The sequence below is a fragment of the Protopterus annectens genome, chromosome 6.part0 (assembly GCF_019279795.1).
Source record: "Protopterus annectens isolate FY-2018-M chromosome 6.part0, PAN1.0, whole genome shotgun sequence".
NCBI classification, from domain to species: Eukaryota; Metazoa; Chordata; order Ceratodontiformes; family Protopteridae; genus Protopterus; species Protopterus annectens.
Window position 1 is genome coordinate 103192428 of NC_056737.1, and position 15123 is coordinate 103207550.

Consider the following 15123-nt stretch of genomic DNA (forward strand, 5'->3'; position numbering starts at 1 on the left):
AGGTCAGCTGGTGCTCTAGGCAAAAGGGCTCCACGGCGCCCCCCCACACCACCCAGGTGCCCCCATCCAAGTCTACCTACACCAAATAAATACTGGAAAAGTGCCCCTGCTACAGTGGTGCCCTAGGCAGCCGCCTAGTTGGCCTATGCCTAAGGCCGGCTGTGAGTACCTACCTATGAACCTATTTAGTTATAAAAACTTGTGGATAAAATTAAACTGCATACATTAGAAAGTGTGAGATCTCTGGAGGCACAGAGTAGGTTTAATAGTTTGGCTGCTACTTTGCAGGCCTTCAAGAGAGTTACTGAGATGCGACAGTGATATGGTTGCTTCCAGGTGCCCATTTAGTTACAACGTCCCTCAGAAATTTCTGACACTTAACCTGACACTTAACCTGAGTTGCAAGTATTGTTGATTATCTGTAGGATTTTAAAAGATGATGGAGGGTCTTTTTGAAAAATTATTTCGAAGTTAGCTAAGGCTTTGCTTTAGTCAGCAGGGTTGCCTTCCAGAAGACCTGTTCTTTGGCAACACTATGAACCTAATGTGACAGTTCTTTTAAGTTTGGCTCCAAAAATATATCACATTTCAAGAAAAGGTGCTCCAGTTTGCTGAGCTTTTAAGAGCATAGATCCCTGGTGATACTCACTGTTCTTCCAGGATTAGATGACACTTTTTAATTGGCACTCTGAATCCATGTTCCCAGCCTCAGAGAAAGCAGATACCATAAAGAGCAAGAAGAAGAATGTAAGTACCTCTGCAAACACCCTGTGGCAGACCCAGTGGCTGTCTCTCTAAACGCTGTCTGAGGATCAAAGCTAGATCTATGTCTCTGTGGTAACAATACCTGCAGAAGAATGTTTTAGAGGAGGAATGATGTTTAAGAGAAAAGAGGAATTGAATAATTTATGTAATGTCGCTTAGATTACACATCATATATACTGTTATGTATCCTATAATGTGTGTAAGTGTGAATTATTAATCTGGTTTGATTACTTTTATGTAAAAATAAGTTTGCCTGCCTCACAAGTGTTAATTCATCAAAGGTGCTTTAAAAAAAAAAGGTAGAGCTAGGTCTCCATATGTTTTCTAATGATATGGAAAGTAGAATGATGGACTATTTGGCAAGAAGGTGTATAACTCTGCCATTTTAACATTCAGCCCAATTTATTCTTCAGCACATACAATGAGGAACCAAGAGGAAATCCTCACACAGATTGAAGATATGGTTTTGTATGTCCTGAACAAAAACCTAAAGGAAAATTGAACATGCTCACCTTGACCAGTTTTATAGTAGGCATAAATTATATAAAACTGTGGTTATGATGCTGCAGATGCCTGAAACAGCCACTGTGACAGCCCTTAGAAGGCATACCTGGACAGGATGGCAACTAAGAGCAATTTCTGGATGCACGTGTGGTTAAGGATCTGGTCTTTCAGTCACCCTCCCAAGAGGTTTTTTAAATGCTTGGAAAAGAAAGTAAAAAAAAAGATGCAGTCAGTGAAAACGTCTTTTCAGTATCCCATCCCCTACATAACAATTCAGTGGCCTTTCTGTAGAAGGTAGACCAGGGTACAACAGTTTAAGCAAAGAAAAGTAGTTGAGAAAGAGCAGTCTTTGAGAGGCAGCAGGGACAAACAAAGGCAGTAAAGCAAGGGGGGAGGGGAGGAGAATGGTAGAACAATCTTGTATCTCTTGAGTATTCTTGTTATTATTGACCCTCCCATTGGCCTCTGTCTTGTGCATAAGGCTGATGAACTTCAAAGCCATCTGGTTCTTCCTGGTCTCTGACACATTGGTGAGAGGCATTATCTCTCAAGATTACATGCTTGGGTAATGGTATGCAACAAATACAGCTCCTTGTGAGAACCAGAAAGGGCTTCAGGACAGCAATAAAGCTTCTAGAAATGCTTGGTGTATAAGCACACTTAAATACCAGCTAAGGTTTCAGAGGATGTTAATAAATACTGGCTGATAAAGGAATAAGTGTACAGTATATGAATAATTTGTCTGGGAAGCAAAGAACAAATATGGGCATATGCAAAATATGGTTTACTTTTACAGTGATGTTTATCCGAGATCTGCTGTTATGGAAAGTGTCTTACACAACTATACTGTTTACAGTATTTGTTTATTAATTGGTAAGTGAACTGTTCTTTCTGTTACCCTTTCCAGTCATGACTTGGACCTGGTTCACAACAGCAAGACTAAATGCAGTATATATGGATGCATTAGAACAATTGCTCAGTCAGAATTTTTTTTTTTGGGGGGGGGGGGTGGAGGTTGGGGGTTGTTGAGGCTGGAGAAACCCACACAGACCTTGTTGAGAACTGAAGCTCAGTCCTCAGGTCTTTGAGGGAAGGTATCTTAATCAATGAACCAGATCATCGTCATTCTTGATTTACATTCAGCTCTTTGCTAGTGGCAAGGAGATGAGTAAGTGTGGAGGATGAACGCGGTTGCATAGTCTCGTGACATAATAGAATGCATTATCAGAGGCTCAAACCTTTTCACAAGCATGGAAACCTAAGGAAAAAATGCTAGATACTGATTGATGGAAGGAATATACTCAGCCATAATCCCCATCATGGAACATCGTCCTTGTAGGTAACCGGAACAGTAAGAATATATATCTATTTATTATATTTATTTTATTTAGTATTATTTACTTTTCAGTGCTGTGGGCTTGTGTCTTTAATAACTAAAAATTGATCGATTTCAGTTGGGTCTATATTAGAATCTCAAAAGGACTAAACCGCGAACGCTAATATGAGTGAAAACGGCGGACATCGAAGGGGTCTTTTGGGATCACGGTACAGTGGAGATTGGTATATTTGCCCTTTCCTCACTGTGGTGCGATCTCGGAGTTGGAATATATAGTTGGGGGGGGGGGCAAAGCCCCCCACAATAAGGAGTTAGATGTTTTCCGTTTTCGCAAATATGAGCATTTGCGGTTTAGTCCTTTTGAGATTCTAATATAGACTCTTTCAGTTTACTATCCTGTGTATTTAAAATGCACATGTTTTAACACTGTTTTCATGAAACACTAAGAAATGCTGTCTTTAGAGCCTAGTAATGTACTTTGGAACTCATATTTATTTGCTTTCTCTTCAGGTTATGTCTCGATGGGAACAGTACCTTAGCAAAGTACGGCCTAAAGGTGGAAAGACAGTTGATATTACAGCAGTTTCAGAGTTCTTTCCTTTCCACAAGTATTTTGCAAATGCACCTCAACCCATTTTTAAAGGTCAGTCATTGGAAGAAGATATGGAAATTGCTGAGGGCTGTTTTCGACACATTAAGAAAATATTTACTCAGCTTGAGGTAAGGTATAATATATTTTCTGTAGTCTGACTCTTGCTTAGAGTTCAGAAGGACTAGGTTGCTTGGCTGTAGCATCAGCATGGCTATGGGGCTGTCACTTACAGTGGGCTGTTGTTTAGTATGGACAACAGGGTTTTCTGTACCATTGGCCTTAGTGTATTAACCATTTGGATTGTCTATCATAGTAAATGTTGTATGCTAGTGTATATAAAGTCATTCAAAGGAGTCACACAACCTTTCAGATGATTCTCTTGAATGAGATGTAAATCACTCAGTACTATATATGAATTTCATGTTAGATCATGCCACAAACTGAAACAAGCTTTTTTTTACTGTCTCATGACAACACTATCCAGAGTGATATGGCTCGAAACAAAAGTTATTCCATATGGTAGGCAACTCCCCCAGCTGACTCCCAGGCTCTTACTCTCCACCAGAGGTCATACAGACAGCTGTTTCCCTGATCCCTCCCCTGGAATAAGAGAGCTAACCACTGGCTGTGTCATTCTAGTCCCCTGACCAACCCTAGCAACGATCTGAGTCAATTGCCAAAAGCAGACTGCAGACAAAATAGACGGAGACCCTGCCTTTGGGTCTGTACTGGTTATGTTTATAGTTGGTAAAAGATCACTAAGGAAAAGTTGAACTGGAATATTTTAACACTGGTTTGACACAACAGTGTAGTGAAACCATAGTATAGGGAAACTGTAGGATGTCAAAACCTGTTGAAACTTACTTTTCCATTCTCAACATCTTCTCTGCTAACCGTAGCCACTTCAGCTTGCAGCTTACATTGAACACTACTGAAGAAATCTTTCACCCAGTAACATTCTCACAACTGGCATGACTTCAGTACCAGTGTTTCTGGTGTTCCAGTTGGCTCAGACTAACTTTGCCACCTCAGACATCTGCAACCCCAACGCTGACTGTCTGTACAACAGCATGATAGCAGAGTGGAAGAAACTGTAACCCACAGAGTTGTCCACACCTTTCTGTCAGCTAAACTATAACGAATGAGTGCCCATCTCAGCATGAACATTCATTCATTCATTTACCAACCACTAGAGTGACAGCATAGCTATACCTGGTAATTGTTCATTCTTCATCACGATGGACAGCGCCTTCCCTGTTAAGAGTAAAAAAAACAGTTTAACCTTTTAGACTGTAGGTACTGCAAAACAGATTTTAATCTGTAAGCCTTCTAATGAGCAAATATTCTTTTTGCTTGAAGGTAGCAGCTGTTCACTCTAGCCAGGTGTCCACTTTCTGGCAACTAGGCTATCCAGGAACTTTTCTGACTTCAAATGATTCCCCTCTCCTGACTGCCTGTCTTAGTGGACACAGAAAGAAAAGGTTGTCTCCTTCAGCTGCAGATTACTACAGCACTCCTTCTAGATATTCATAGATGCTGCAGCAAAAGAAAGTCAAGTAATAAAAACTTCACTTAGTATCTATGTGTCTGTTGAAGAGGTGAGTAGGCTGGTCAAGGAAACCCTTTTTAAGCATGACTCCTGCATGTTTAACAAGTAAGCAGAATTTCGTATGAAATTCAAAGTAAGCATTAACAATGACAGAGTTATGAGTACACCGAGAATCCCAGTAACATGCAACAAGATGTGATCAAACTAATGTAGTGCTTAACAACTGCTATTGAAGCTCTGCTGAAAGTGTGAATGGTTTGATGACATCCTGCAACATTTTACAAGGGTTTTCCTTTTCTTTAAATGCTGATATTCAGTGAAACGTTTTTGTCACCATTACCCCCTTATAAGACTCACTTGAATGGCTTGCATATTTTTCTCCAACTATCACACTGTAGCTGTATCACTCCCTTTCTTCACACAATCTTAAAGTATGTTTCACAGTTCCTCTGGCAGCATGAGCCACTTATCTGCTAGTCTGACTGAGGGATTTTCAAAGTTGTTTGTTTTTTTCCTGCTGTGTTCGTGAAATCGTTAGACTAATAACTAGTTATGTAATACATAAATGAGCAGAGGAAGTAAGAGATCATTCCCAATGTGCTGGAGGCCTTGACGTTATGGACCTACATGATAGAGAATAGTTTGAGTTGGTGCTGCACCAGTTTCCTAATTAGAAGAATGTGACAGTACACTTTCTGAGCTTCTGCCTTTCACAAGCAAAAGAGTAGGAACTTCTGAATTCTGTGATCCAAAATCTGCTTCATGTCTGCTGTCTTCCCGATTCAAATCTGTTTGCTTCCAGATTGAGTGGAAAGTTGCAGGATTTTTTTTTCCATCTTCGCCCTCTCCTCACCTGACCCCTTCTTAGCAGCTGGCTACTTCCCAGTTTAGGCATCTTCATAGCTTTGAATCCCCCATCTGCACCTTTCCAGACAATCCTAGATGTGACCCTTTGTTGGTGTGAGCCCCATGTTGCCTTAGGATGTCTACCTATAGATAGATGGGGGAGTTGCAGATGAGAAACAAAGCCTCACCATTATTACGTCAGCCCTTCACGGTTCATGACTGCTAGAGCACCTTTTGTAATAATGATGATACTGTGCCTAGTGGGTGATGCATACACCCACCAAATACAGGACTTTGGTGCCCCCCCCCCCATTTATAGAGGTTGGCCTGCTAGACAGGCAGCAGAATTCCTCAAATCATCCCCCTGAATTGGAGAGCTGACTCCTCATCGCTTCATCCTGTTCGACCCCCCCCCCCACCAGCTTGACCCTACTATAGTATCACAGTATAATACTGGCTTTGAACCTAAGGGGCCCTTTTAAGGCTAGACATTCTTCCCAATAAAACTGGATAGGTGTTTGCTCTCAAGGGTTTTGTGGAGGTATATATACTTGGACATGGGTGACCAAGCATTTACAAGCTTCCTGTCTCTAGCAGAGACATAGGTGCCAGACTAGGGGTATATTTATGGTTCCCCATTCACTGATATAAATTTCGCTTGAATAAGTGCAGGGAAGAACTCTGTTTCACATAGATAAGAAGCCTATTCCAGAGAAGGGGCAGCCACTGAGAGAAATACCTGCCCTTCCAGCATGTCCTTTTTATGTTGTGGGCAAGGTTTCGGTCCCTGGATCAGATGTTCCTGATGCTATTTGTTTTACACTGTGCAGCAGTTCCATTTGGACTGAATCTGAAGATGCTTTTAGGCCAATCATAAATCACCTCTCAGTAGTCTGTAGGAGACAGTATAAGGAAAAGACTTTGAAGCAGTCCACATAATACTAGTTTTCCTCACTATTTTATTATTATTAATAATAATATTATTATTGTTATTATTATTATTCCTTTTAGTTAAGAATCTCTGAGGATGTTCCAGTTGTTGCATGTGCCTGGCCAGGTATGTACCGAAGAGGATATTATACCCTATGATTGGTCTTATAAGAGCAGAGTACAATGAAATGACAACATGTTTGGACCTAGATGACATAACCCTGCTTATAAGTGGTACAGTATAGAACAGAAAACATTTTTTAAAAATAAGAAGCAACTGGTGAATATTATTCCTTTTAGTTAAGAATCTCTGAGGATGTTCCAGTTGTTGCATGTGCCTGGCCAGGTATGTACCGAAGAGGATATTATACCCTATGATTGGTCTTATAAGAGCAGAGTACAATGAAATGACAACATGTTTGGACCTAGATGACATAACCCTGCTTATAAGTGGTACAGTATAGAACAGTGGTGCACAACGTCTGTCCTGGGGGCCAAATCTGGCCCTCCACGCAACGCCAACCGGCACCCAGAGAGTAACCAAAACATTTTTTTAAAAAAGTGAAAAAATACTATGCCTTACTCCAGTCTTGCAAACTTTACAGCATGTGCTTACTTACCTAATTGACTGCAGTTGCACACACTTCTAATTTTAGCCACGGAAGTAACTATTCTTTTTTGTTTATAACTTATAGTCTGTAAACAGTAGTAACTTTATGCAAAGGTTTGTAATAAGTCATGGCTGCAAGCCAGAATAAAGTTAAATGCAAAGTTGATGTAGAAAACAGGCAATTCCATGACTGCTGTCTTAAGTAAAAATGCCAGTCATCTGTACCCAGGGTTGCTAGATGTCCCTGTTTGAGCGGGACTGTCCCGGGATCAGCAGCTCGATCCTGAGTCCTGCACTGCCGGTTAAAATCCCAGCGAAACAGACTCCACTTTTTTTTTGATTGGCCTGTATGCAAGCCAATCAAAAACATTACAAAACTGAGCTACTTCTGTTTAATGTTAAACTGCCTGATGTTCCACATTGAACAGAAGAGGGTCCGCTGTGCGATTATTTTGATTGGCTCATATACCAGCATATGGGCCAATCAAAAATCGTCAAACACGGACTTGTGTTTAATGCAGAACTGCAATGTACGTATTAATAAAATTTTTTTTTTTTTTTTTTTTTTTTTTTGTTCTTCACTTAGTGTGAAAGACCTTTTCTTTTTGTCCCAACCTGGCCTGTCAGAAATCTGGCTGTACCTATTGTTAACTCATAACGACTTACTATGTTTTGAGGTGGCCAGCAGATGCATTAAGAATTCGTGTAATGGCCTTCCCCACAAAAATGTTTTGCACCAGTGTTATAGAATGATTTCCTCACTACAGTAGGCACATGATGGTCAAATTCCAAATCACTGTCTACATGCATTCTCAAATCCTGACTACAGAGTAGGGTATATTGTCACTGTAGTAGTTTGCTAGGGTGACTATTTTTCCGAAAGATGACTTTAATGCAATTTTTGACATTGAGCTTCAGACCATGACTCTGGCACCCATTATTAGTTGGCTTTAGGACTTTATCGAGGATATTTATGGCTTGGGGGATTCAGTGACTGCTGCCAGTTTGCAATCATCTGCCCTCTATGTTAGCCTTGACATCTGAGAATAGATGCCAAACAGGAACAGACCCATCACTGAGCCCTGAGTTACCCAACTAGTGACCAGCCTTTTTGTGGTGGAAGACTACCCTATTCTAATTTCTTCAGTCCTATCTGTAAGCCGGCTGGCTATCCAGTGGGTGATGTAGAGGTTTATACCTAGTTTAGTGAGTTTTTCTACATTGCCCAAGTCAGGTATTGTGTCAGATGCCTTGGCCAGGTTGAGGTAAGCAGTATGCACCATTTTTCACTCATCCATTGTTTGGGTGCCCTTCTCAAAGAAGTTCACCAGGCTAAGTAGGCAAGACCTGTCTTTGGCAAACCCAGACAGATTTGGGTCTCGTGTTTGTAGGTTACCTGTATCATCATTTAGGATATCCATGATTATTCTGTCCATAGTTTTGCATATGTTCTTCGTGTTTCACTGTTGCAGTCATTACATTTGGGTTATCTTCTTGCAGGTAGCCCTCAGTCGGCCTGATTAACAAAGTCTTGGGTCCTGCGTCGGTTGCTGTCCCTTCTTCCATGACGTCAGGGGTATAAAACATGCAGCCGATGCCATTACATCAGTCTTTCTTGCCATGCAGTGCCCGAAGCAGAAGCAGTTCACAAGTGCCAGTCGGCCGACTCCTGTAATTTTCATTTACAAGTTTCAGAACTGAAGTCTTCAACTAAAGCTAAGTATCCCGGTGGGGAAACTTTTTCTTGCTCCTTACCGATGTCAGTAAAAGTTAATAATTGCATTACTTGTGGAAAGCGAATACCTCATAAAGACTTTCATTCGTACTGTACTCCTTGCCTAGGCCCTGACCACGACGTACCTTGCTGTCGGTTTTGTGCTTTATTTAATCAGCGCACTATCTGTCATCGGTATATTGTCACCTCTAAATATTTCGGTTCTCGGTTTAATTATCCAGAAATGTTGTCGGTTAGCCATCCGACTACCGGGATTCCTAAAAAACGCAAAGATAAAGACAGAGACAGGCCGCCAAGGTCCAAAACTGCCGAAGCTTCTCCTAAGCCAGTCGCCAGTTCGTCGGTACTCAGTGAGGTGCTTTCGCAGCCCCTGATACCCGCTACTTCTGATTCACAGGCCTCTACTGAGACCCATTCGAGTCCATTATGCCACAAGGTACTTCAACTATGGAACCCGCGGATGTCTCTACCTTGGATGGGTCTGGAGCCACTGTGCAGGCACCGGCTTCTGAGGGTGTATTCAGGCCTACGGACTTGCATATTAAACCAACGTCTCCTTCTCTTAGGCCTAAATCCTGAACCATGCCTAAAAAATCGACGCCCAGGCCTGTAGGCCTAAAAAACAAGTGGTAAGAATGGCTGAAGACCTAATAACTCTAATCGGGGGTAGCCAACCCCCCCCCCCCTTTTAAGAGATCTAGGACTGAAGTTGACCAGGATTCTGTTTTTTCTAATTCTTCTGATGATCTGGATTTGCCCTTGTCTACTTATGAAGATTCTGATGCAGAGGACTGTATTCCCTCTGCTTCCCCTCCAGAGGATTTTTCTTTTGGTGAAACCTTACATACTCTAAGGGAGCATTTCCACTGGGAAAGCCAGGATTTTTCTGATTCAAAAAAGAGGCTCAGGGATTTCTTACTCCTGCCTTAGCATAGGCCTTTAGCTATTCCTCCTGTACTAGACATTGTTGTTGATGCTTTTTTGGAATCTACTTTGGCCCCTGATTCCTTGACTTCTGCTCCCAGAAAACCTGACTGATACTACAGGGTCCCTGAGTCACACAAGTTCCTTTTTAAAAATCCTGTTGTGGATCCAGAGACTATTTTACAGGGGCCCAAGGGCATTAAGGCTTCTACTGCTAAAAATCCTACCCCTTCTGATAGAGACTCCAGGGCGGTGGATAGATGGGGTAAGAAGGTTTACACTTCTGCAACCTTGGCCATTAGGGCTTTAAACTGTCAGTTTCATATGTTAAAGTATCAGCAACATGTTATTGGATTGCTTAAACAGAAAATGATGATGATTCCTGATTGCGTGGAAAATAAAGCATTGCAGGATTTAATGCATTCTGCAGAACAGGATGGAAAACATACTTTTTTGCACTGTGGTTTTGATTCATTAGAGGCCTCTTGCAGGGCTGCTGTTACTGGGTCTGTTATCAGAAGGCATGCTTGGCTTAAGGAGCAATCTTTACCTGATCATGTTAAAGCTAAATTGTTGGATGCTCCCTTAAATCAGGGCCGCCTGTTTGGCAACAAGGCTGAGAAAGTTCTTAAAAAGATGGAAGATGAAGCTAAATCTATGCAAACTGTTAAATATTTCTTACAAGTTCAGCCTCCTAGATTTAGTAGACACTGGCCCACTAAAAATTGGTCCTTTCCAGCCCCTTCCAGGTCTTCTCAAACCAAACCCAGACACAGAAGAAACCCCAAGTTTCAGTCCCAGGGGACACACAGGACTAAGCAGTGGGGGGCTCCCACTTCCAAATCTGGGAGTAATAAGACTCCCCCCTATGGTAAACTGCCTCATTGACTTCCTTTTAAAATTTCCAAGCACTTATCAACTGACTGTCCGTTTGGGGAAAGATTGCTCTTCATGCAAAGAACTGGGAGCTCATTACCCAGAACAAATGGATTTTAAATATAGTGTCCCCGGGGATACAGGTTTCACTTTCACACATTGGCAACACCAAACGGGTGACCGGACCTACCCCCAAATCAGTGGGCAGAGGCCCAAAAATAAGTACTTTCTCTCTTGAGCATGGGGGCTATTCATCTGGTACCAGAAGAGGAAAATGAACAAGGTTTCTACTCGAGACTTTTCCTGGTACCCAGAAAAGACAATTCATGGTGTCCTATCCTGGACCTGTCTACTCTAAACACCTTTTTGGAGATTCCAAAATTCAAGATGCTGACTCTTCACCAGTTGCTTCTTATGCTAGGCAAAGACGCCTGGTTGGCAACACTAGATTTAAAAAAAGCATACCTGCACATCCCAATCAGGGAATCTTGCAGAGAAGATACCTTCGCTTCAAAGCAGGCTACACGCACTATCAATTCTCTGCACTGCCCTTTGGCTTATCTACTGCGCCCAGGGTTTTCACATATTGCCTAGCTCCAGTTATTGCATTTTGCAAGCAAAGAAATATTCAAATATACCCATACCTGGACGATTGTCTAATTCAGGCAGAAAGTCAGGACATACTTTTGAAGCATCTGGCCTTTGTACAAAGGGTTCTGACTTGTCTGAGATACACCATAAATGAAAAGAAATCTCACCTGGTACCCTGTCAGCAAATTATATTCCTGGGAGCAAGCTTGAATACAACTTCCCAGATGGCTTACCTCACGCCAGAGAAACAAAGTCATTTGACAACCTACTTCAAACAAATGGCCACAAAAATCCTGCTATCTGCAAGACAAATACTGCAAGCCTTGGGGTTCATGGCCTCCTGCATTCTTCTAATTCCATATGCAAGACTGCATATGAGGAAACTACAGTGGTATCTAAAAAGCCTATGGTGTCAACATTCCCAGGCTGTAGAAGCAATGATTCCTATCATACCTGCTTACCCCTAGAGCTCCTTTGGTGGGCAGAGGCCTGCCACCAAAACAAGGGACTACCTTTCACACCACCCCCTGCCACCCAAACCCTAACAACAGACGCATCAGACTACGCATGGGGGGCTCACCTGGCAGGGAAGTGCATTCAAGGCAAATAGAACCCAAGTCAAATGCACCTGCATATCAATCAAAAAGAAATGTTAGCTGTACAGAAGGCTCTGACAGCCTTCAAGGACTACATTCTTCCAGGACAGCTAATGGTAAAGACGGACAACACCACTGTTATGTGGTACATAAACAAGCAGGGGGGTCCACATTCTTACCCCCTCTGCAGACTAGCTATGGCATTGTGGATCACAGTCTTGAGCCACCAAGTGCACCTACAAGCTCAATTCCTGCCAGGAAAGTTAAATACACTGGCAAATGGACTAAGCAGAAACCTCATGGACCCACATGAGTGGAAACTGGAACCAAGGATTTTCAACATGTTGACAAGCAAATGGGGGAGCCCAGATATAGACCTATTTGCCTCTCCCCAGAACTACCAATTGGACAAATTTTGCATGAGGACTCCCCACAAACAAGCCTGGAAAGTGGATGCTCTGTCCTTCAGCTGGAAAAACCTATCAGTTTATGCCTTCCCCCTGCTGCCTCTGCTCTCCAAAGTACTACTAAAAATCAAATAGGACAAACCAAGGATGATTTTGATTGCTTCAGACTGGCCATGCCAACACTGGTACCCCCTCCTGCGCAGTATGTCACGGTTATCCCCATGGCACCTGCCTCAGACTCCTTCCCTGTTGTCCCAGCAGGAGAACCAGATTCAGCTTTTAACACTGAACCTTGCAGCCTGGCTAATTACCTAATCTCTCCTTTACCATCCCTCAGTAAACCTGTGATGGATATCATTTTAGAGGCAAGGAAGTTTAGTACTAGAAAATCTTATGCTGAAAAATGGAAAAGATTCTGTGCCTGAAACCAATCTCAAGGGATGAGCACAGCAGCGCCCAATTTACCATAGATTTTACAATACTTAACTGAGATGCTTCACAAGGGCCTGTCTTTTTCCTCCATTAAAATCCACGCCTCAGCAATTTCAGCTCATTATAACACAAAACCTCCCCTCTTCTTTCATCCATTGCTCAAGCAGTTCCTCAGAGGGGCCAAAAATTTGAGACTACCCAGGAGAGCTCCAGCCCCAGCCTGGGACCTTAACTTTGTTTTGGAGAAACTCACTCTACCCCCTTTCGAGCATGCTGCTACTGCGGACTTAAAATTTCTTTCCTGGAAAACAGCTTTTCTTTTAGCAATCACTTCAGCTAGAAGGGTATCTGAATTACAAGCCGTTATGGCAGTGGAGTCTTTCACCTCAGGACCAATCCATCCTTCATGCCCAAGGTAGTATCCAGTGTGGCTCTTAATCAGTCCATTCATTTGCCAACCTTCTTTCCCAATCCACAGAACAAAGGGAAACATATACTGCATTCCTTAGATTTGCACAGACAACTTAGATTCTACTTGGGCAGGACTAAACCTCAAAGGAAATCACAACTGCTGGTGGCATTTGCTGCAGGGGCAGAGGGGAAGGCTATGTCAAAGCAAACCATTTCTGAATGGATAGGCCATTGCATTCATTTCTGCTATAAGCACCATGGAAAACCTATCCCCCAGGGAATCAGACCTCACTCCACCAGGGCTGCATCTACCTCTACAGCCTTTCTCAGAGGCATCCCTACCAGGGACATCCTAGAAGCTGCTACCTGGAGTTCTGTACATGCTTTCACCAAGCATTATCATTTGTCAATTTTCTCTAAATCCAGAGCTGGCTTTGCCACTGCAGTCTTGAAGGGCCTTATAGCTGGTCCTAATGCTATTTAAATTCCTCCTCCCAACCATACCTTTGGGAATATAACCAAATGTAATGATTGCAACAGTGAAACACGAAGACCATAGTACAGTTGTGTACACTTACCATAAGTGTAGATGTTCGAGTGTATTCACTGTTGCAGTCCTGGTTACCTCCGTCCAGCCCCCTAACTTCTTTTGGTTATACCTCTACTTTCCTTTACTGTGCTTAAAAGTTTTTTGGTGTATTTGCTTTTTTTGTTGGAGGTATATCATTGTACTCTTGTATTTAATTGCTTTAAATGGGGCACCTGACATCTGGGGCAAGAAAAAACTGATGTAATGGCGTCAGCTGCATGTTTTATACCCCTGATGACCTGACACCATGGAAGAAGGGACAGCAACCGATGCAGGACCCAAGACTTTGTTAATCAGGCCAACTGAGGGCTACCTGAAAGCAGATAACCCAAATGTAATGACTGCAACAGTGATGACACTCGAACATCTACATTTTATGATAAGTGTACACAACTGTACTATCTAGCTAGTTAAGCTTATGGGTGGATAATTCACCAGATCAGTGGATGACATGCCCTTGTGCAATGGGATAACTGTTGCAGTTCTCCACTTATTTTACACAAAACCTGTTTGGAGATTGAGGTTGAACAGTGTTTTTAGTGGTCCCAATAGTTCATGTTTCATGCTATTAAGGGATCCTGCAATATTATCTAGATGCATTGCTGCAGTGTTTTCATCCTTGGAAAGTGCCTTGAGCACTAGTTCTGTAGTGTTAGTTGGTGGAGTTATGGGTGTGGATATTTCCTGACGAGCATCTTGCGGGGAGGGGAGTTTGGAACTAAACTTGTTGGCACGGAGATTTGCTACATCTTCCAATTCTGTATAGGTGACACCATGTACAATTAATTCAGTACATTGCCGTTAATGGCTTTTGAGGTTACAAACATAGCTGAAGAAGTCTTTGTGATTGTCTTTTGCCTGAGAGGCTAACTTTACATCAGATTTGGCTTTTGTGGACTTTTTAGTCCCCTGAGTTGCTTGTTCAGGTTGTTAATGGATTTTTACTTTGCAGGACATTGCACCTCCTAAATTTTGCCATGATTTTCTTCCTTTTCTTATACAACCCATTGATGGGATTTCACCAGGGTGGCTTCTTTTTTGATTTGATGCTGTGCATAATCTGAGTAGGTACAGTTGTTTGTATACAGCTGTTAATACAGGGTTTCTTTGAGCAATTCCACATAGCCAGTGATGTTCTCAGGGTTTAGGGGAGAGGCTTGTCACTTCTCTCAAATATCAATGACTATGCTGTGGGAATACAGGATTGCACCTTTTTCAGAGCAGACAGGATACAAACCATTAGTGGCAAAGCCAGAGATGTGGGAGTTTGAATATGTGTAAACAACTGCTGATGTAATAAGAATGAGATTGACTTCAGCCATCGCTCAGCAGACATTGAATACCTTACTCTTAACTCATTACATCTGAGTGATGCCTCCATGTGTATCTGCAGTTACCTCCTACTGCTCCTCTAGGTGTCAGATATTGCT

The 15123-nt window shown here is 42.3% G+C and overlaps 1 protein-coding gene across 3 annotated transcripts in view; it reads left to right on the top strand.

Annotated features, from left to right (window-relative positions):
• The window catches only part of AQR (aquarius intron-binding spliceosomal factor), a 2539865-nt gene that overhangs the window by 1873120 nt on the left and 651622 nt on the right, over positions 1 to 15123 (top strand). For all 3 annotated transcript variants that reach the window (XM_044073871.1, XM_044073874.1, XM_044073872.1), the window contains one exon: positions 3116 to 3325. In XM_044073871.1, coding sequence (XP_043929806.1) covers positions 3116 to 3325 — 210 coding nt within the window. The remainder of the gene's footprint in view (positions 1 to 3115; positions 3326 to 15123) is intronic.